The sequence below is a fragment of the Gopherus flavomarginatus genome, chromosome 7 (genome assembly GCF_025201925.1).
Source record: "Gopherus flavomarginatus isolate rGopFla2 chromosome 7, rGopFla2.mat.asm, whole genome shotgun sequence".
Lineage (NCBI taxonomy): Eukaryota > Metazoa > Chordata > Testudines > Testudinidae > Gopherus > Gopherus flavomarginatus.
The window spans coordinates 18637584-18661742 of record NC_066623.1 but is presented as its reverse complement, the minus strand read 5'-3'; the positions used below and the strand labels follow the sequence as shown (position 1 = coordinate 18661742).

The 24159-nt window shown below is 39.8% G+C and overlaps 1 protein-coding gene across 2 annotated transcripts in view; it reads left to right on the top strand.

The window, feature by feature from the left end:
* Positions 1 to 24159, top strand: part of PPP2R2B (protein phosphatase 2 regulatory subunit Bbeta) — a 254358-nt gene that overhangs the window by 15596 nt on the left and 214603 nt on the right. The window contains exon 1 of one of the 2 annotated variants that reach the window (XM_050962746.1): positions 2620 to 2920. The exons of the other annotated variant lie outside the window; for it this stretch is intronic. Coding sequence (XP_050818703.1) covers positions 2842 to 2920 — 79 coding nt within the window. The 5' untranslated portion in view covers positions 2620 to 2841. Of the gene's footprint in view, positions 1 to 2619; positions 2921 to 24159 lie in introns of those variants that run through there. 2 annotated transcript variants of the gene reach the window in all.

The following is a 24159-nucleotide window of genomic DNA, read 5'->3' as shown; positions in this document are numbered from 1 at the left end:
AGCCAGTTGACCCAAGCCAGCTATGGACTTGCCAAGACATACCCACGCAGGTTTGTGAGTGAATGCGAGGAAGCCTGCATTGGCCCCGTCCATACAATGCATCATGTGCAAGATCTCATCTGTGGCTGAGGACTTCAATTTCCAGTATTGCCTATCTGGCATTTTACATGAGGATTTAGATTCATTTACAAAAATAATAGTTGACTTCTTATAAGTGCATAAAGTTAATTCTACACGCTTTCTTAGAGATGTTTGCATATTAGAGCCAGAGAGACCTATACAACTGTCACTAATATACAAAGAGGTACTAATATACAGTACATTATATGTACCATGCAGCCACTTAATTTAGTATTGTGATCTTGATCTTGTGAACTAAGTAAGATGATAGCTGCTTTGGGATGCAGTTCTGGTGAATCAATAAGTGGCACTCTTCCTTCTGAGTCAGTACTGAAACTAATGTCCATTGGTGTTACATGGTGCTATGTTGCTGGAAGTGCCATCTTTCAAGTGACACATAAAACAAAGCCCTTCAGGCCAGTTGGGCCAGATTGTCTTGCCTTCGTCAGCCCTTTTGCGACATCATGCAGATGCACACATATGCGCAGTGTGGGAGTATGCAGTGAATGGATGGGGTTACAGTCAGAATAGGAAACAATAGTGCTCTGACTCTTCACAGCTGGTGGATAGCTTCTTAAGGACTATTGCCAACTGACATAGTTTAGCTAAGGCTCTAGGCTGCTCTAATTTATACAGAGAACTGGGCTGGCATAAAAGTAACCCCAAATCCAGGAAGCGTAAATGACTCATTGGCAATTCACAACTACATCCACACTTCGCAGTGCTCCATTAGAGAGGGTGGGCTCAAGAGAGAACCTAGGCTTTAGTGGTCATTAATGATCCCGGGGAACTATTTATAAGAATTGGAACTAACTTCCCCTCTGTCATTTCAATTGGATATGGCATTCATCACTGTTATGTAGTGTTGCTGTTATCTGTTAAAACAGCTGTTTTGTTTCACCCCAGAAGTGCTCACATAGGAATATATAAAGTGATTTGGGATGAAAAGTGCTCTATAAATGCAATATATTATTCGTATTTTGTATCTTGTTTCCTGTGATATATTTACTGTAGAAAAATGGTTCTCAAATTGTGGCCTGCAATGCACTTTCATGTGATTCTGTCACAATGAAGTAGCATCTGTCAGTCTTTGCATTACTTGTAGCCCAGTCCTGGAATTTTTTTGAGTTCTCAAAAGCTTTTTTTTAACAAACTAAAATGAAAAGAAAAATATGTTTCTCCATGCACTGGCACAACTGTTTCATGTCTCTTGGTTGTCTTTGTATAAACACGACCATGATTAAATTTGCTGATGACAAGAAAACTGGAGATCCCTCCACCCAGGTGGACAGGACGAAACTGCAGAGTGACCTGGAATGATCAGAGAAAAGAAGGACTGCAGGCAACAAAGGCAGATTTGGTCCTAATAAATGCACAGTCCTATACCTAGGGAGAGGAAATAAATAGCAGCAGTGAAGGTGTGGAACAGGGAGTGCGCTCACATATCTGTGTGAATGTCTCTGTCTTAAGAAGTGGTACACAAGGTGAACAAGTGTCAGAAGCACTGATCTAGGTGTATTTGCCTGAATGCTGGAGGCCTCCAGGATCAGCTGAATGCTAAAGCATTTGAATTACAGCACTGATTGAAGACAATCAAGGGCGTAGTAAAATGTACTTTCATAATGTGGTTTAATTTTCATAATGTGGTTTCTAATAGCCCTTTTAATATCCCTTGGTTACTCCCATGTCCTAAATTGCTGTAAAAATATTAACCAAATACCTGACTGCTGTGAAAGCACCTAACAGTACCCTCATGTGTGGGGAAGACAATGTGCTCGGTTTGAGATTGCTCTCACTCTTACTGAGGCATTTGTGACTTTACATTCGCATTGAAAATTGCTTGGCGCTGAAATTACTGTTTTGTGTTTGTGTTTTGCAGAAGGATACAGCTATAAAAGCTAAAATTAGTTCGTGTGATCCTCAAGTCATCAGTTACCACCAAACCTAGTTACATTCCCCTTCCCACCTCCCCCTCACATCCTTTTGGGCTGGTTGTCTGCTGTAGGTACAGTTTGCAAAGCATGTTGACATCAATTGGAATGAAAGGCTCCATATAAATGTAGGATGTTTTTATGCTGCAGCTACCCTTAAAAACTAAATGCCTTTTTTATTCTACATAGTTTAACTCCCACTCCCAATTCTTTAATAAAACAAGGGCAGATACCATTTCAGCGCATCCTATTTTATTATTCTTGAAATCCACATCTTCCCTGGGTGATTTCTTTTAACAGCAGCCTATCCCTCAGATGACAAAGTTGTAAAGCCTTGGTTACATTAAGATCTTTACCCAGAATGAGATATGGTCACAGAGTGTCTCCCTGCTCCCAGACGCTGCTGGTTTTCTTTCTAAGACAAACGGACTCAGAGGAGAGTAGGATGTTGCAGGCAGTGTTGTTCAGGGTGTGTGTTTACAGGCAGGACTGACTTAGTCAGCAAATCCTGCTCTGATGAGCTTCAGCCAATGAAGAGCCTATCCCAGCTTGCTTGGGGGCTTGAGTCCGAGCAGTATGCATGCAGAAATGTGAGCTAGCTCTTTTCCTGGTGCTGCTGCTGATTGCAAAATGGGGTCCGGCGACAGCGATTACTTGAGTTTCCTAGCTCTGCAGACCCAGGAGGGGTCCTATAGCGCACCTCCCACGTGGTCTGCCTTGAAAGCAGAAGGACTCCTCATGGATTGAGGAGACTTGGTTTATTTTAATTTTTTTTATTTATTTTTGGAAGATGAAATGCTTTTCTCGTTACCTGCCTTACCTCTTCAGACCTCCGAACACCATCCTCTCTTGCAGCTGCCACACAGAAGGTACAGCCCAGTGGACGGCTGGTGGGAGGAGGAGGAGGGGAAATGTGGGTAGGTGGAAAGAAAGTGGGCTGGGAACATGACTGCCCCAAAAGCTCTGCTGACATTGCCTTTTGCAGCTACTACATGACAGTGATTGCTGGCGAAAGCCTGTGTGTGCCAGACTTAGAGATCATTTCAGCCTTGTGGAAAGCAAGGGAAAACTGTTATTAGCTAACCATTTATCGAGATGAAGACTGAGAAGCAGTAAAATGCTTGGGAGGTGTTTTGAACACTTAGCAGGTTATTTCTGTAAATACACATGATTTTGCGGTTCAGTTTACGCTAATCATGCAAACTAGTAATCAGAATCGATTTTAAGAAAGACTCTTTCACTAGATATTGCCCTGGAAATTTTACAGGCTTATACAGTTTCTCATTGTCCGTTTTACTCAGCTATGCATTCCCAAGAAGGCGATTAAGAAAATAGATTTTAGCATTTTACTTGTTTGTGTATTTTTGCACTGTTTCATCCTTCACTTGAGCCTGTTTTCAGCTCTCAGGAGAAAAGCTCTGCAGCACTTGCTATTAAATCTAATGTTTGAACAAGGTTTGAACTTAATGCCCTGGATTTTAGTGGGACTGCTGCAAACTTCCCCCTTCCATAGGGAGTCTTCTCTCCTGCTGATTTATAATTTTGTATGTGTGTGTATACCATGGGTGAACTACCAGGCAATTTTGTGAATTACCTACAATAATTCCTAACAGCTGTGCAGGATTCAGAATTAACACTGATATTAATTCCCTATCTGGAATTGAAACATTTTTTCACACATCCTATAAAAATTAAAGATTTGGAGGAAAAAAATCTGAAGATGTTTGTCTGTGAATGTCTAATCAGCTAGAGTATTGCCCTGTAACTAGTGGAAAGTTGGTGAGTGAGAGAAGAGACTAAGGGCCAAATCATGCTCTTAGTTACACTAGTGTAAGGGCTCCATAGTGCAAACACTACCATGGCATTACTCAAGGTAGGAGCGTCACACTGAGTATCACGTGTTTGCAGAGTCAGGCCTTAACAGTAGAAAAAGACTGTTGATTTCAATGGCGCTATTCTGCATTGAAATGGTCACACAAGGGTAACAGAGAATAGTTTGGCTCAATAGAAGTTTCAGATAAGTGCTTAAATAACACTGTTATTGGTGCTATAGAAAATCTTGAGTTCGACAAATAACAACAGGAGACTCTGTACTAAATTGACTTACCCAGTTTGTTTTAGAAAATCAAATCACCTATTTTCATTCTATAATTTCTGATTCTCTCCATATGGGGAGCCAAAATTATAGCACATAGAGGTAGTGTATGTATGTACTTACTTTTTAATTAGGATCAAAACTTATCTAGGTCTACTTTGCGTAAATAATAATTTTCAAGTGAAATGATTTACGGTGGAAGGTTTCAGTGATGATTTATTTGTGCTTAGTTTATGTTTTTTTGTGTTGTTGTTTTCACATTGAGTGATTTCAGTTTTCCTTTATACTTGACAATTGAATGCTGAGCTACAACAGTTAAACAGCTTGAAAATGTTTTTGCTCTCTTGTATAATCTGAGGTGCATCTAGGACATCTGTGTATGGATTCCCCTTGATATCAAGGTCAGTACATAATCATACAGTTATATATGGTCATGAGTCTACTTGCTACCACACTATGTAAAAGTAATAATTTGTAAGGAATGTGAGTTTTGTTTAATATGGACCTTGATCCTGAGCAAGTAGTCCCGTTGAAGCCAATGGGATTACTTCCATAAGGATTATTACGTGTGCAAAGTTTGCAGGGTTGAGTAATGTTTATACAGTTTTTACCTACCCTAACAGATATGGGATGACTAACTTTTGTACATTATGAAAACTGATGACATAAAGGACTATTAAAAACACATCAGTAGAAGCAAGGACAGACTTCTAAAACCAAACTCTACAAACTTGTCCACATCACTAAAGTGGAATGTATTTTCATGTACACTATTCAAGTTTTCCAAACATGAAACTGGACGTATGTCTTCACTGATGGTAACTCAAATGATTGGCACCTGGATTAACCTAGCCCTGGTGTGAGGAGCCACACCGCAAAGCCATGCTTGTGTTACTGTGTCCTTACTGCTGTTGCACTTGCCTGTTCGTGTTGCTAGGACTTCTGGGGCCACTTCCCAAAGTTCTTTGTGCTGCAGTAGGCTGAGGCATTCTGATTCTTTCCTGGGAATTTTGGGAGAAATTGTTTGTTCTTATGGGCACTTGAGGAGGTGTGGAATTGTGCAAATGCACGGGAGGACTGTCAGCATAAGACTATAAGAATGGCCATATTGGGTCAGACCAAAGGTCCAGCTATCCCAGTATCCTGTCTTCTGACAGTGGCCAATGCCAGGTGCCCCAGAGGGAATGAACAGAACAGGTAATCATCAAGTGATGCATTCCCTGTTGCCCATTCCCAGGTTCTGGCAAACAGAGGCTGAGGATACCATCCTAGCCAATAGCCATTGATGGATCTATTCTCCATGAATTTGTCTAGTTCTTTTTTGAACCCTGTTATAGTCTTGGCCTTCACAACATCCTCTGGCAAGGAGTTCCACAGGTTGACAGCATTTGAATGATTTAGCTTGCACGCTCACTGCACAGTGGGTGGGTTACCAGCCCAAGTGAAAATGACACCTGAGCTCTAGCCTTTGCCCCAGCTAGGCCAGCTAGCACCACCAAACTCATGTAAGAGGGTTTTGTGTGTGGATGGAGGAGGGTTATAGGTGGCACCCAAATAAACATCCAAGTTAATTCTTCAGTGAAGACATTGCTTGAGGGTGTACAGATTATTCATGTATGTGCCATGCTATTGGAAAATGTCTGCTTGAGTCTCCTGTTATTATTCTTTCACCTAAGAAAACCATTGAGGGCAAATAACATCAAACTGGATCTGAGAATTCAAGAGCTTTGGTTAATCTTGTTTTGGAAGGATTCCCCTTTGAGCACCAACGTCAAGTTACAGCAGGGAAGTTTAATACTTATCTACATTGGCTCTTACTTAATTACTGTAGGCTAAGGGGAAATCAGTGTGTGCAAAGTAAAAAAAAAAAAAAGAGAAATGTTTTAACTTGATATATTAAGCAATGTGGGCAAGAACTCATGGGAAATTTATAGAGTGAAAGCAGAGCCCTTGGAAGATTTCTTAATAAGACAAAACAACCTTCTTGGTGCCCATTCATCTATACCTATTCAGCTAATTTAAGCCATTGTGCAAGGGCTCAAGTTACCAAGCTCTTCCTTTAGTAGCATGAAAATCCAAACAAAGAAATAAGTGATGTATGCTCATGGCTCTGATGGGGACAATGCGCCTCACTCTTCCTCTCTGTGGACCTAATTAAAGGGACATCACAGTGACACCTCCCCCCTTCTTCCCTATTCCATTTTGTAACATGATTTATCCAGTGCAAGTAGGACTAGAGATGAAAATACCAGCCTGCCAGCCCACAGAACGGAAGGGCCAGCATTGAAGGGGACATGCATGTTAATACAGACATGAGGAGTATAATAATCCACTGCTACTTATTTCACTGGACTATAGTGTAGGGCAGGGGTAGGCAAGCTATGGCACGGGTGCCGAAGGCGGCACGCGAGCTGATTTTCAGTGGCACTCACACTGCCCAAGCCTGGCCACCGGTCCGGGGGGGCTCTGCATTTTAATTTAATTTTAAATGAAGCTTCTTAAGCATTTTAAAAACCTTATTTACTTTACATACAACAATTGTTTAGTTATATTTTATAGACTTAGAGAAAGAGACCTTCTAAAAATATTAAAATGTATGACTGGCACGCAAAACCTTAAATGAGAGTGAATAAATGAAGACTCAGCACAACACTTCTGAAAGTTTGCCGATCCCTGGTGTAGGGAGAAGGCCATGGAGAACTTTTCTTTGCTTCAGACATCAGCAGGAATATTTTCCCCCTATTATTTTGTCTGTTTAAAGGAACTCAGAACAGCTTCTATGAAAGATGTGCCCTCCAAAGATTTCTTCCAGGGGCATTCTCTAAAGGTAACATTTAGTCCCTGGCTTTCTGAAGATCAATCTGCTGCTGCATTGTTCTACCACTGTGAGATTTTCAGTAGACAACCAGATCTAGCTCTTTCATGGTAGACCGTGTGAGGTTACCGGGAATAACTACATTCACCAAAGAGTGACCATGCTGGTGAATTCTCTTTTATTAATCAATCAAAATAAAAATAATAAGCACACATAACAGTGCTGTTTCTTAAACTGTTTCCTAAGATGTGTCTCATTTTTACAGAAGAGGAAACTAACGAAGAGTCTAAATGACGTACCTTAGGCCACAAAATAAGTCAATAGGAGAGCTGGAACTTGAACACAGAGGTGAGATCCTCACCCCATTCTGGCTCCTTTAAAGCAGATAAAAGAGCTGGGATGGCATAAAGGGGCTCTGAAAACTCTGGTTCTAGCTGGGAGAAGATTCGTGTGGTGCAGGCACTGTGAGAGACAGCCATAATGCTGCTTATCAAGGACTCTCTTGCAAGCCTGGCACAGTGGGCATGCCGGGGTGGGTCTGGGGGTGGAAGAGTGTATCAGTCCTGGATGTGCTGCAGAATTTCCAGGCAGCACTGGCAGCCCTGGGATAGCTTAATTTAGACTGTCCTGGGGTCTAAGGGCCTCTCCAGTCCCCAGAGCAGCTCAGGAGAGGAGGGCATAAAAGTTGCTTAAACTCCCTCAACCCTTCCTCCCTGAGCTGCGAGTTCTTTGCTGAGTCATTTAGGAAATATCACTTCTTAAAGTAACACTGACAATGGGTTGGTCAAATTGTGGGCATTTAGATACCAAACCTGCTCACAGCTCAAACAAGAACCAAGGGTAGCCTGGTCTTTGCAGGCACACTTGCAACATTCCCATATAAAAAGATAATGGACTCCAAAGTAGCCACTTACCACTTTCCAGAACAACATAGAATCAGCTCTGTAGTAGTCTGTACTTAACGTCTCTCTGTGTTCAGCAGTACAGAGCAGTAGAGAGGAGTAGAAGCAGGGGACTTGGGTTCTATTCCTGACTCTGATGATGGCTCAGTGTGTGACCTCGGCTAAATCACTTTAACAGCTCTGAACAAGCGGCGTCCTAGTTTGAGAACCACTGGCCTAGTGGACAGAGCACTGCACTGCACTGGGACTCAGAAGAGGCAGGTTTTATTCTTGGTTCCATCACTGGCGTGCTGGGTGACCATAGGCAAGACATTGCCTTGCTCCATGCCTCAGTTTCCCCATCTGTAAAATGGGAATAAGGAAACTGACTTCCTTTGGAAAGGGCTTTGAGATCTACAAGGTATTATTATTTTATTTATTTTTATATATAAATAATATATATGCATATTTTGTTTTTGCAAAGGGTTTACAGCTTGTTGAGAGAACTAAACTACCAGAGAACTTTCCATTAAAATGTCCGATTCCCAGTGCATGACAGGCCTTCATCCTCCCCTGCTGACTGGTGCTCAACATATTTCTGCTATAGCCCAGTATCAGATAGCTATCCTTTATTCCACTTCCTTCAATTATTCTGTGTTCCTTGTGCACCCAAATGTCAAATGGGCATGATGATGAGATTTAGATGAGCAAAGAATGCAGAAAAGGGCAGAGAGAGGAACTTTCACACTGGGGAAAACCTGAAACTCAAGAATGGTGGTAACGAAAAACGAGTTAGCCAGTCGTTTCCTGTATTGCCTTGGAATTGTTTTCAGATAGTTGTTTGAGTAAGAGTTTATTTCCTCATGGCCCAATTTCTCTTTCTGCTTCATCCTGCTCTAAAGTCATAATCCTGCATTTGGGACATCTCCATCGTTGGCCATGGACATTAATGGAATGTCATCAGTTCAGCATTTCGGTGGAGATGTGAGATTATTGTATGTGAATATTCACTGACTGATCAAATAGGAGGAGAAGATGGGTCTGAAGAAAAAGAACAAATAAAATATCAGAGACTGTAAATGTTGGGGGAAAAAATGACATGCCAGCGAGCAATGGATGGAAGTGTTTGAAAGTTCCTCTTTAAGGTGTTTCTTTTATAAGATTCTTTGAGGTTCTGAATGCCCCTTTGACAGCACACTCAGTATCAGGCCAACAATTGATATATTCAGTATAGTGACTCCTTTTTAAATTAGTACTGTTTATAGCGTTTTGATCAGCAGATTCAGAGTCAAGACTCTTGGTTTCTATTCCTTATCTGACAGCAAAGTGCTATGCATATTTACCCATCCACAAAAATCAGTTATATTTATAAATCCAAACTAACCTGCATGATATGAGAACTGTAATTAGAAAAGTGTACAATAAATAACAATAAATGTTACATTGAGTGAGGTTTGTAAAACACTTTGAGAACCTCCAGAGGTTTTCCAGAACCGCAAAATATTGTTGTTATTTCGGTGAGCAAATTTCCATCTCTAAAGCAATTTTACATCAAACACATTTGCTTTAATTTTTGTCACAAGAGCAAAGATTTGTACAGACACTAAAATTTGTTTATTATTTTCTGGCAAGAGAAAGTGAATTCACCACTTAAACATGATATGAAGACCAAAAACATCTTTAAAACATATATGTGGCACTGCCATTAAATGTAAGAAGAGATGTTTATTGATGTCCAGAAATATCAGTCCTCCTTCACATTCATACTTGCTGTCCAAAACTTTGCACTTTTCAGCTTTTAAGAAGGCAGTTAACTGCTTAATCCTTAAGACCCTAGCTCAGTAAAGCACTTATTCGTGTGGTTAACTTTATATGATGGGTAAATATGTAAGTCTATCCCTGTTCAGCAAGGCACATGTTTAAGTCCCATTTATTTTAATGTTAAGCATATATTTAAGTGCTTTGCTAAAGTATCACTGTTAGGTATTCTTATCCCTATTTTGAACCTCGGTTAAAAAAACTGTTTGCAAATATTCATTCCAATGCAAAACAGCTGGTGGAGTCAACTACATTCGTGTCCTGTTTTAGTAATTGAATTGTCCTGGAGTATTCACTATTAGTTATTTGCCGTTCATTCTTTGTTGCAGGAGAGTTAGATGATACCGAGGGATGGTATGTTATAATAACTGTATTATAAAATAGCATTAAGCTTGTTCAGAATTGTGGACAGGCAGCTGCTCCTTTATTATTTTTTTGCATGTTTGTAGAAATTGAATTAAATACAATTTTACTATAAACTGAACATATCTGTTGGTGTTCTAAAACAACTGAGTATGATTTTAACATTAGTAATAATAGTGCTTGGCACTTCTTAGCACTTTCTAAACAAAGACGCCAAAGGCATTACAAACTTAATAAATTAAGCTCAGTCACAAACCTTTGAATTAGAAAAGTATTATATCCTTTTCTTCAGATGGGGAAACAAACACAGGGCCTGTCTAGATGGACAGTGAGTGAGTGGCAAGCCGGGTGTAAAGCTGCAGTGCATTAGTGTGCTGTGCGCTAACTAAGGGAGTACATCAAAGTATGCTAGGGAATTGGATTTTCCTACCACACAGTCAACACGGATGGTTAGTGTGTAGCATGCCAGTACACTACAGCTTATGCCGAGCACTAACTGTTCATCTAGATGAGGCAACAGAGAGTCAAAGTGGCTTCTTCAAGGTCACATTATAGGTATAGGCAGAGCCAGGAACAGAACCCAGATTTCCAAACTCCCAGTTATAGTCTACAACCACTAGAGGTGCTTCTTCTCCACAACTTAGCTGAACAAAAAAAGTTTTGCTCATTTTTTTTCTGTGCTGATCTTTCTGATCCCAATTTTAAAATGTAGGAACCTCAACAGGATATTCAAAGCCAACAGTTGGAAAGTGGAATAGGCACATCCTAGTTATGTTATATGCCTGAGATAATTTCAGCCACCAAATGTGGATTTTGATATTTGAAAAATGGGCCCATGGCCTGAATACTATACTTAAGTAATGCCGGGGTATCTTCAAAAAGTTTGCAAATTTGGTTTGAGTTCAGTTGGAATTTTGGTTGAATGTCTGTTTGTTTTGTTTTACCCCAACAAGTTTGCCATTCTTATATATAATGCTGGGATCTTTGGGCTGCCTGTTGGGGGTGGATGTGAATATGCAATCTACATAAGTACATCCAGTTTCACTTTACTCACAGACATTTCCAGCTTTCTGAGACGTATTTGTTCAGTCTAGCCTGGAATGTATGTGAACTGAGATGCTAAAAATGAAAGATTATATACAGTATCTGAATTTGCTGCCTGGGCTTAGATATAATATTCTATTCTCTGCTGTACTGGAGCATCACATAATATTATTTACATATGATACAAGAAAAACAATAAATTCTAGTAGCCTCTTTGATTGTTAAAAGAACACACTTAGGACTGATCATTTTAAAAGTTTAATTTAAAAAATCATTGCTACACTCAAGCAAAGTTTAAAAAGATAAATGTTTTTTCATTAAGCTGTCATCTATTTTTCTGTATTTTCTTTCTTATCACTGCTGATTAGTATTATAACTGATTGAATTTTTAGTTACAAGTAAGTTATCTGATGAATGTACTCCTTTTTTGCTCTTTTGTAAACTGGTTTTGAACAGTCTTGATATCTGTAGATGCTTGTTACTTGCTCGATAGTTTGGACAAATAATTCTTAGCTATATTAAGGCTGCGAGTTTGTCACGGAGGTCACAGAAGTCATGGAGTAAAGTTCAGAGTGGGCTATAACCACCAAGAGGGCAATCCCAGACTGAATCTTGAAATTAACTGGGAGTTGTGTCCCCTTTGGGGGTAATGTCTTTGTGTTTCTGTGTATATGTGAAAAGGCTCTTAGCATGTGCTTGATTCATGGTTGCTTGGACTTACAGAAGCCATAGAAACAGCATGGCATTTAGCAGTGGTAGATATTACAGATAGGCCTGACCCAAAAATCCTGAGCTCTAGGAATGGCTGGACCCAGATCTGAACTTTGCAGGTGATCCCTCTCTCTAATGGGTCAAATGAAAATCACGGATGCAAATACCTCTGAATGCTTGGAACATTTAGAGACTGTGCTGAACTCTGCACCTCAGGCCATCTCTAGTGGATATATTGTAGTTCAGGTAAAACATGCAAAACCAACTGAGACAGCATAACTCCCACTAGAATAGGATTATCTATAATTTCCAGGGGCCGTTCCCACCAAACTCCTGACCAGGAATTCGTAAAAACAATGAAAAGATTGCCAGCCTTGTAGAATCCATCCAGATTGCACATGGAGCTCGGTTCATGCTAGGACATGACCTTGGGATTTTAGTCAGTGCTGTGAATATGCTCATGCAAAGTGGACATAATCCATAAAGTTCATTGCTTTTGTGCCTCACTAACAAATTTGAATGTCTCTTGCTTTAAAGAACACCCCAGTAACCTGGCTTGATCTTGCAAACTCTTACTCGCCTGAATGTATGGCCTTAACTCACACAAAGCGTTTAAACAGAGTGACTGCATAGGGTAGTCTCGTAGTAAGCTACCTGAATAGCACATAAGTAAGAATTTGCATGAACAGGCCTATAGTCTGTAGCCATTTGAACAAAATTATGAAGGGAGGCGAGAAACAACCCAGTGTATTGTGGGTAAATTGCTTAATGCCCAGCAAAGCTGGCTGACAGCTCATCTGGCAGCAACAAACGTGTCCACTCACAGAAAGGCTTCCACATCTGGTGTACCCAAAGTCAAGACAATTGTCTAGAAATATAATAAGCATATAATAGGCTTTTCTCTCTGCGACACAAACAGCAAGAAAATGTGGCCAGTGATAATTCAGCCTATGGAACTCTGCCATACTTAATGTTAGCTGCTCTCACATGCAGATGTTAAGAGAGAAACAATGTTTCAAACGTGACTCATGTATGAGAGAACAGTAAGTGCCCTGGGGGGTGCAAAGGAAAGTCCTGAATCACAGCTGCAGAAAGGAAAACAAAGAATTTACTATACAATTACCATAGTGTATTATCTGAGGCTAAATCTCATCAGATAACATCTCTGGCTTCTATATTATGCTGTTATCATGGCTGCATCTGCTAGCCTCAGTGCTGTATGTTTGTCAACACTTTTATCGGAAATCTCTGCTTTTCTGGGAGCTGGAGGTTGTAAATATTGTAACTGGAGAAAAACGTGATATGCAAAGGTCTGGATTCATCCAAGTTGCTCAGATACCATGCTGATGGGCAAAACATTAGAACACAAATAGAACAGAAGAAAATGTGGATATATATTTTTCTATTCTGTAACAGTAAAAAGAAAGGCAGCATTGGGCTAGTTTTTTTTCCATACTAGGACCTGGGATCTAGCCAGGATCTCTGTCCCACTGAGCAATATAGTAATGGAACCTCTCTCCCCCCCACTGAGAACCCCTGGTCTAGTGGTTGCAGAATGTGATTGTCATCAGAATTCATAGATTCTCATCCCAACTCTGGCACAAACTTGCTATATGACTTTGGAAAAGTCACTGAAGCTCTCTAGAATAAATTCATCCCTGAAGTAACTCTACTGAATTCGATGGAGTTACTCCAGGGACGAATCTCTGTGTGCCTCAGGTAGGGAACAAGTGTGATATGAAGCTCAGTTTAATCCTCGTAAATATCAGTGAGATCCCCATATGAAAGGAGTGATAAAGCTGCAAATTATTAGTATTCTTTGTTTTTCATTTCCTGTCAGAATTTAAAGGAGGGATAATTATTGCATTTCAGTATTGAAAAGAAACCAGCAACCTGTAAGAGTGGAACTGTGAGTTGATAAAGGTTACAAGGAAAGATTATTGGAGCTACATAATCATATGAGAATTACGTAGTATGGGCCAATATTGTGCTTGGCAGTGGACATGACACGTAGCAAGATCCTAGTTTATTCCACTGATTCCAGCCGAGTTACACCATCATAAAAATCAGGTCCATGATCTTTGCCTCAGATCTGACAGTGTAAACAGACAACACTAACCAGATGCATTGGCAGAATCAGATAAAGGTTTTTTTCTCAGCTTGGCCAAATAATGACTCAGGTGGGGAGGGGTACATGGAGAACAGGCTACAAATATTTAAGGGCTCTAATCACCACGGAGGGAGATGATTTATTTAAATTAGTGGAAGAATCTCCCAAGGGAAGTGTGGAAACCCATCACTTAACAAATTTACAGCGAGATTGTTAAAAAACACTAGAAAATGTTTAATAAAGGGCAGTCCAGAATTGGCAGCATGGACCAGTGGACGTAATAGTAGAGCTGATAGAAAAATTTCCATTGGAACAGTTTTGTAATGGAAAATGGCTTTTTGAATAAATGGAAATGTTTTCCTTTGTATCAGTTTTTTCCCAGGGAAAATAATAATTTCCCAATCAACTCCACTCAGCAGGGCTTTGTCATTTTAATCTGTATGTTAACGTTCATTTGAAAGGATACTAGAGTAAAAGAAACACTCCCTTTGGAGGTACATGCTGGGCTACACCTGTGTAAATCTGCCATAACGCCACTAAAATCAATGGAATTACTCCAGACTTACAGTGTGGATACTGAGATCGGACTCTGACCTCAGGACTCCTCTAAATATATGCACAGAATTCCTCATTCACACTATTGGGAAATATGCATGCACCTCAAGAACATAGCAGCTGCCCTTCCCCTTCTTTATCCTAACTCTTTAGTTACTTTGTTTATTATGATGAATCTGGTATTTTGGTATATTTGTTGTACTTGGAAAAATAACAAAATAGTTGGCAGACAATCCTGTTGACTCGTTTTGAGAAACTTTACTGAGAAACCCTAGCGTGGCTCCTTTGTTTGTTTTTTTCACTGCTGCTAGTATCAAGCATTCATTGCTCTAGTAATACTTACAACTTGAACATCTTCCATCTTAACTTGCCAGCCTGACCTCGGCCGATAACCATTTGTCTTTCTAAACAATTACCATGGGGAATTGCTTTGATTGTGGAGCGGCCATTATTTAAATATTTATGGCCATATCCTTGCAGAACTGAACAGAAAAAAACCGAAAAGACAGTTTAATAAATGGATAAAAATCAGTTGGGTAAATGTATCTGTTAGAAAATAAACATTTATTTTAAGCCACTTGAACAATCACAGGCACTGGTATGCTAGGACTTCTCCACATGAATGACAGCCTTGAGTACAAACAGGGAGGAGATTGTTTTGTGTGCCCCATTTGAGGACCAGAGTGTACAAAACAGTAGCTTAGTGCCACAGCCTTTCACTCCTCTGATGCCTCATCACTGACAACAGGGAAAGAGGATGCTTGTACCCACATCATCATCTTCTCTTCTAAGTGTAGGCAGCCTTGGAGTTATGCCATGGCTGCACGTGACGGAGTTTAAGAAAGATCTTTAGTATTGCTCACAAAGGGAGGTCAGAATAAATGAAATAGATACACCCTATAGTGTTGGCAGCTGAGCCCAATCAATGTGTGTGCCTGCTGCTCTTAATTACCAATATTGGATCCATTAGGAGCTCTGTGTTAGATACAGCAAACCTTTATTTCTGCCTGCAGTTTAGATTTATACTGCAACGAATTAAAACAGAATTATGTCTGTGTTCACACTTGAGAATTAAATGTCTCTGTCCAACTTATACACAGTACAATTAGATAGCAAGGAAAGATGGGGGACAGGTTCTGATCTCTGCTGCACTGGGGTAAATCAGGAGTAGCTCTACTTTGATTTACCCTAAGCTGGGTAATGGAGATCAGAATCGGGCCCATTAACTCTACTTGCAGAGGGAGTCAACCAAAAGCATAATACTGCTCATACACCAGCTGCCTTGCAGATCTTAGGCTCAAAATTCTGAAATACTTATAACTTGTATTCACTGGGGGTTGTGTGTAATTCAAGCTTGTGCAAAAGTGTGCACTTCTTGCAAAGGTGGGACTTATCATAGGACAGTTCCCACGTGCCCCCAGTATCTATCTGCTTCAATGCTTTGATAACACTGCTCTACAGCCAAAATGCTTCTGAAATAAATGTAGTCCAACTTTACTAATTCTGGGTCACTGAGAACGAAAATGATGCTTAAAATTGTTGATTGGCTCTAGTTTTCAAGTTATGCTATTGGGTCAGTATATATGACCCTTGACTTGGGAATGGCTGAGGATAAGTGAGTTATAAAGGGAAGGGATCTCAATTTAAACCAGAAATGACTAAAATACATCTTTGACTGGATCTATGAATAAATCTATGACTGGGTTTGGACAGTACTTGCTTTTTAGGCAAAACAATGAATGATGCAATCTGAAGCTGGTATTGTGTCCTACATGATATGAATTGCATCATGTTATTCCTAGAAGTCATGGATGATTCAATCTTAACGAAGCTTACATCACTCTGCTGAACAAATTGCCCTATATCAGCTCTAGAAATCATACAGTGTCGTGCTCTCTTATTTGTCAGTGTTTGATTTTGCAAAGGGACACATTTCTGTTTAGCCAAAGTGAGCAGAGATGCCTCGTACTTGTGTGAAGAGTGCAGATAACTTCTGCTATGTTTGTGGTGAAGTGACTTTTGCATCACAAAAGTGCAGTATAACCACTCTGGTTAAGAAAGCCTATCACCTTTATTTTGGCTGCAAAATTGGAGATCAGGACAAGAGGTGGGCCCTACACCTATGCTGCAACACTTGTGCAACAAATCTTCGCCAGTGGTTGAACAGGAAAAGGAAACCTATGCCTTTTGCAGTGCCAATGATTTGGAGAGAGCCAACAGATCATACCAGCAATTGTTACTTCTGCATGGTGCCTCCAGTTGGGAAAGGTGTGTCAAAGAAGAAAAAGTGGACTGTGCATTATCCAAACATTCCATCAGCTATACTCCCAGTACCCCACGGAGAAGGACTGCTAGTTCCTGATGCACCAGAATCATTCTCACTTGAGTCAGACGAGGAAGAGGAAGAGGATGAAACTTCTGGTCCTGAACCATCAATGTCACAGGACCCACATTTTCTCCCATCCTCCTCCTCTGAACCACACCTCATAACACAAGATGCACTGAATGACCTTGTCAGGGATTTGGAACTACCCAAGAGTAAGGCAGAGCTGTTGGGCTCCAAACTACAGCGGTGGAATCTCCTCACAGGCTATCAGGGCAAACGGAGCCCATCAATGCTTGCAGACTATTCCTGGACAGTGACAAGAGATGCTCCATTTAATGAATACAAGAGACAAGCCAAGAAGTACCGAGTAGATACTGAATAGGACTAAACTATGTACATAATAGTTTTTTGCCTTTTGTTTCACAATAAATTTTATTTATAGAACCCTTTTGCTGATTTTTAAAGTGTTACATAAACAGGACAGGTGAAATATTATAATGTAAAGCAACCATAAACACATGAAAAGACCTAAGTTTACAATTTATGATTAAAACTCTACTATCTACATAATATACATAGACATAAAATGTAAAAACTTAAATATTTTAGAAACAGTAGCCAATCAGTTGTTTTAATTGTCATATTTGAATTCAGCACATCAAAATACATAATAAATATCAAATTTTATCTCTGAAGCAGACGACTTCTCAAAAATTGTAGACCGGTGTAATAACTGATCTGAAGGAGGTCATACAAATCATCTGTTTTAGTACATCGAGAGCATGGAACTACTCCTGGATTCATTTCACATTATCACTCTCTTAATGAAGTTAATTACTTTAGCCCTTAGTTCACTTTTGTTTTATTGATGTTGAATGTTCCTGTTGTCTTTTGCTCTGTTTATAAAATGCTCTATGGTAACTTAAGTAAAGGTACTGTGAAGTAAATAGTACACCTAATGGGCTGGATTTTTTAGTAAAGAATAAATATAATTTAAATATAAAGAGATACTAAGTAATAAACCCCTTCCTGAGGTAGAATAATTATGTCTTAATAACCCAAGTGGTCAATACATTCAGAAACTAAAAATTCACTAAAAGACCAAAATTAAACATATTTTACAAAGTAAGGGTCAGATTGTGGACTTATTCCCATAAATGAACAGCTATTTGCCCCGAGAGTCCATTGGCTCAGTAGGACTTCTCTTGTGAATAACAACTCACTAGTTGTTTTTACCCACCGAAGCTTATGCACAAATAAATCTGTTAGTCTTTAAGGTGCCACCGGACTCCTTGTTGTTTTTGTGGATATAGACTAACTCCTCAGCAGTGGGAGTGCAGGAGTTCAAAATATTTGTGGCTTCCTAGTCCCTTTTATACCTTTACTATTCCTATGTCTTGCTGAACTTCTAAAATCACGTTTAACCCTTGCACTGGCGTTTTCAGAAGCACCAGCTAAAAAGCTAGAGTGGTGTACAACATGAGGGATGCTAAAGCACTTCCTTTTTGAGGTGATTTAAAGCTTAGCTCAAAGGTGCCTTTAAGTGAGAAGTTTTAGCTTTTAAGGATCTTTAAGATGAAAGCGGAGCTAGAAGCACCTTAAAACTAAGTTTTTCACCTTAAGGGCACCTCTAGGCTAAGCTTTTAGCTTTTTGAAGTGTTTTGAAGTGATGCATGTAAAAAATAAAAAAAGACACTTCTCCATATGTTTCGGTCAGAGCATTTCTGTATGGATACATCAAGGTCAGGCATGGCTCGTATTGTAGATCTCACTGGGATTTTAGGAATAAATAAACCAGGTATGAAGAAAACCAGTTGAGTAATTTTTAATGTTTTATTTGTAATTTTTTTTTTGCCAGAATTTGTCATTTTATCAGGTAAATGCAAAACACCTGAGTGACAGGGTAGTTGAGCCTTGGGAAATGAGGACAGACTGTAAGAATGGAATGCTTTTGGGAACGCAGGGATCTACAGCCAAGATCACTGGATTGGATTCAACCCTAAGCTTGCAGAGTTTTCTGTTCATTCGTTTTTAGCTGTTAACTTGGTTCATTGTTATTATAAACCATGACCTCATTTCTTGTTTACACAATTCTGCCAGTGTAAAAGGGTCTTAAGTTTGGCCTAGATATAATAACCTCCTACCCTAACACTTTGCTAACTGTAACTCTGTTCATTTTTCTGCTCAGTCATTCTGATGGTTTACAGCCTGAATCTGATCTTGCAGATAGCAGTAGGAATCATGAGAAACTCCACTGTGAAGTCAGCGAAGTTACACGGGTGTAAAACCCATGTAAATGAAATCAGTTTGTATTAGTAGTACAGTATGTTATGCACAATATGTGTATGGTATGTAAGGTTGTATAAGTAGGCAAGTATTATATATTGTTTGATTTGAAAAATAATATATAATTCTATAAAGAGGGCCCATTATTTCAAGAGACATGGAGTAAAGCAAAGAGTTTAGGTTGAACTCGCAATATTAACTGTATTTCCTAACTTCCAATTGCTTTATATCTCACACTCAATGTCACATTAATTCTGTTTTTTCCCAGGAATATATTAGAAACCTTCTGATCAAAATTCTCCCATTTATCAGAATTAGCACCAAATACAGATACCTAACTTGAGGATCTATTCTTCCCATAACATTCATGAACGTTAATTGTGTGGCGAAACAGCCCTTTAGGTTGTTGCTAGGTGAAAAGTAGTGAATTTCTCATTCAAAATGTTAGGGATGAGGAGAAATTGAAACAATGGATATAAAACCCAGCCCCCTCGCACTGACCTTAGAGCCCATTTCTATAAATATTATTTTTATTATTATTATTCAGAGGTTGAACCGTTTAACAAGCTTCAGCTCATCCAGTGGTGGTGTTAGATATTCTTTGTGAATGGCAGAAACACAACACAAAACATGAAACAGTAGACCCTAATATAAAGCAACAGGCACATGTCTAGACTGTTTTAATATAAAAACATATAAAAATCATCCAAACTGATGGTGATGTGGAGAAGGTATGATGAGCAATCACACTGTTCATGAACTGGCAACATGCCCTGTTCTTTGACTGCCAGATTCAATTATTGGTATTTAGGCATATTGGTAGTGCAGATGGTTCAGTTTTCCCCATTAAGGATGATTGGTGCACCTGCATTTTTGTTGTAATAACTCTGATGCTAGAAATGTCTCTCCTTGGCTACACTCTCCCATTTTTGCTTTGTATTTATTTTTATTCCATTTATCTGTGTAAACCAGCATTCTCGTCTTCATTATCTTCTTAGAGGGATTAATTTTATTCTCTATGTTTCCCACACAAGAAAGAAAGAAAAATAGAAAAGGTTCTCAATGTAATTAAACTTTCTTCACTATAATTGATGAAGTTGTATAATATCAAAGAACAGAATCCACTTTAAAACCCTCTGTAGTGTAGGATAGACAGTAAAAGAAAATAAATCAACTTCAGATATCGGTATGGGGGAATACTTTCATCTCAGTGCACAGGTATTGGATATGCATGGGACCCCTTATAATCTACTGTGGATATAAAATCCTGTGTGTCAGGAAGAGAAAATATTACATCACACTCACATAGTACTTGCTATGTAAGGATCTCAAAGAGCTTCTTAATCTTCACAATACCCATCTCTGGTAGGTAAGGAATAAATATAATTTACTTCATCCACATTTGGTGTAATCCAGGCCTGGTCTACAGAAAAAAGTTAGGTCAACACTATACCATTCAGGAGTGTGAAAAATCCACACCCTTGAGCAATGTAGTTAAGCTGACCTAAGCCCTGGTATAGACAGAGCTAGGCTGATAGAAGAATTCTTCTGTTGACCTAGCTACCACCTCTCGAGGAGGTGAAATACCTATGCCAATGGGAGAATCCTTCCCGTTGGCATAGGTTGTGTCTACAGTGAAGCACTACAGTGGCACAGCTGTCGCATGTCAAGTGTAGACAAGTTCTAATAAAGTAGGAAGTGAAGTGAAAAATATTGTCTCTAGTGGAAACCGCATGGCAAATGTAGATTAGTAGTAAGTAAGTATCCAAATTGGAATTTGGCCCAGAACATGGGAAAACATGCTTTTTTTCAGAAGAAAGTGCTACAGGATCAATCTTACATGGCCACAGATGGTTATAACCTCAGTTTTACATCTGATCCAGAAAACGGAACCACCAAGAGCACAGTTGCTGGGATTTTGGTCCATTATAGGCTCTAATGGATGAGTAGCTCCTGCTGAATCATCAGTACCATTTTTTAGCAGCTGTTCAGTATAAATCATGTCACTTGCTTTTGACCTGGAGAAGATGATCAGTAAAACAACCTCCCTAGGTCAAGCACTATGTATCAGAGTGTATCATATTATACCAGCACAAGAGGACCAATTTCAGGTGTCTTGCTCCTCAAACTGGTCTGAGAAGTGAGAGTCACAAGGGTCTCAAATGACTCATCCTGTCTGGAGGTGATTGTCTGAGTAGTCTGCCAGCCAAATATGTGATGAATTTATTCTTTAAGAGCTGGTGAACACACTCTGCTTCCAGTGATTTTAACAGGAGTTGGGGGCACTCAGCATGTTGCGGGAAGTGCTCAGCATCTCACAAGATTGGGCTCTCAGTGCAGATGGGGAAAAGTTTTCAAAAGCCACCTGTGTGATTTGGGAGCCATGTGATGTGCGACTTTCATTGGGACCTGAGTGCCTAAGTCAGTTAGGTGCTTTTGGAAATTTTACCCTATATTGAAGAAGACAGCATGGAGTCTATCTCCTTATTAGTATCCTAGATTTTGCTCTTTAAGGAGCAGAGAGTAAGAGACGAGAGAAAGAACTCACTCTGTGGTTCCTCTGCTTTATTATTTAAACATGTTACTTGTTCAAGCTGTTAGTGTCTTTCACCAGGGTAGAGGCTGTACATCTGGAATCCAAGTTTTCTTCTCCGAGAGTGCAAAAACCTTCCCATATAGCATGGTGTAATGCAGGTGCATGGTGTAATGCAGACTGTTATTCCGGAGCTGAGGTGGGTAATGAAGAGCCTCCTCATCCAATCAATACACACCATTTTCTTACTGTACCGCAGTGAGCAATGGAGATTCCTCACACGTTACAGGGCATACAGCCAGCCCAGACAACTGCAGGTTTACTGCCAAGTGAATGTGCCATAGAGGATGATATATAGGAAATGGTAGCAGGAGGAGGAGATCTGAGAATAGGCAGGGGGTGGGGGGAGAAATAGCAGCCCACAATGAAGAGCACGGTGAAAGCCCAAGGATCACCCTCAGGTTTTTTAATATTCAAAGTCAATGGATTTGGCAAGCTGGAGTCTCGTTGGCATACAACCTCAGCTGCACCCATGCATTCTACAGCAGTCCTATCTGATGCCTGTATAAACAAAGGCAGTACTGTAGTAGTACTATTTTTAGGGTAATTTAGTAAGGCCTGGTCTATATAGTTTTTCTGTTGGTATAACTATTGTGGTTAGGGGTGTGATTTTTACCAAGCTAGTTACTCTGGTACAGCTTCTAGTGTGGATGAAGTTATACCAGTAGAAAGGTGCCTTGAGCCATTGTAACTTATCCCTCTTTCCTTCTGAGAATAAGCTATACTGATATAAGTACTTTTATACTGATACACACGGGGTTATATTGCTTTAACTATACCAGCATATTTACAAATTACTGCACTAATCTTCTGAGCTAAATTTTGCTCTCATTTATACTCTTGCAGCCTTATGAGCGAGGGCAAATTTTGGTCCTCTAGTCTCATAGCTACAGCAAATGCCATTTAAAAATAATCAGCATTTACCAACAGTTGTGTCTGAGCAATCGGAGTTATTTCATTTCTTCAGATCCCGCTTTCAGCTCCTCTTGGGCGAATGAAGAGCAACTCTACTGACATCAGTGGAGCTACGGTGGATTTAAATAAGTGTAGATCAGAATTTGATCCTAAGCACAGGACATAAGTAACTGTGTTCCATGGCTACCATCCTGTTGAACTGTTTACAACTTTTGTTGTAATTCTATGCTGTTATAAACTAGCACAACTCTATTTGGTTTCAGTTTGGCTCATTGGTGACCCACTGTCTAGGAAACAAGGGCAGCAGCTGAGCTGATGGCTAGTTATGGAATTCACTAAGTTACTTCTGGGGGAAATGTTCCTGACCCTGGGGCTGATTTGCTGAAGTGCAGGGGGAGCGTTGTTGGTTCTTTACTAACTTTTAATTAAAATAAAATTGAAGGGATTGCTCTAGATTATAATTGCTTGGCTAAGCAGTTCTAAGTGTTGTATGCGGCTTACGTAAACTGATCATTAAGGGTATTGCATGCACTTTCTCTGAGTCTTCATTTCCAGGCCTTGCATTTGCAAGTTTCTTCCCTTTTTACTTTTGTTAAATAGATACCATTTGTTTGCCAGAGACAAGCTCATTTTTGTCTGGGCTGAATTTCTCTCTCTCTCTCATATCTAAGGCCTTTGGCCCTGAGAATCATTGGTCACAATTATAACATAACAGGATCAGGGATTAGTGAGCTGGGAGGAAACAATCTACACAGGATGCTGTTCTTGGACAACACACACATTTTCCCCACTTAGAGTCAATGTGGCCTGATTAAGGATTCCAGAAGGGAGCATAACTCTTCTGTGAAATCATAAAAGCATTGATGTTTTATGAAGCCCTCTCATTCTATTGCAGTACTGGGAAACACACAAAGGGATATTATCGGCTGTGTAAATTGAGGAACAATGCCATATCATGCTACAAAAATAAAGCTGGAGAAGAGCCAGGCTTGAAGTTCAGTTCAGCCTAGTTTTTAAGCTTTTGCTCAGAGAAGGGTTATGAAAGTTCACAGAAGGGGAAAACTCTCCTTTAAAAATAAAAATTTGGACTGAGAATCAGGCCCAGAAAACATCCTGATTTGAATGGCTAAAACTGCTGCAATTTTAGTTGCCCTATTATCAGAGACAGTTTCCATCCTGATCTACTTACGTGATTGATAGCTGGAAGAAGAATATTAGGGCCAAGTCTTCAGCTAGTGCAAAGAGGCCTACCTCTGTTGACCTCAATGGAGCAGGTCCAACTCACACTAGCTGAGAATCTGGGGCTAGATTTTCACAGGTATTTAGGCACAGTCCATAATGTTCCAGGTGTAAGAAATGCTTAAAATATGAAACAGCTGCACTGTCATTCAAATCTTATTATATTTTTTAAGACAAGGTTGTCGATTTTTGTGTGTAAATTTTTGTGCTGGAGAAAAGGGGCTGGAGATGTCACCTGTTTACACACACAGTAAATTCAGCAGGGACAATGGGATGGCAAGTTTTCCTCAGATTGGCGGGGCAATGTGTCTCATCCCCATCTCTAGCAATAAGAGGTTCATGTTCCAGGTCCATCAA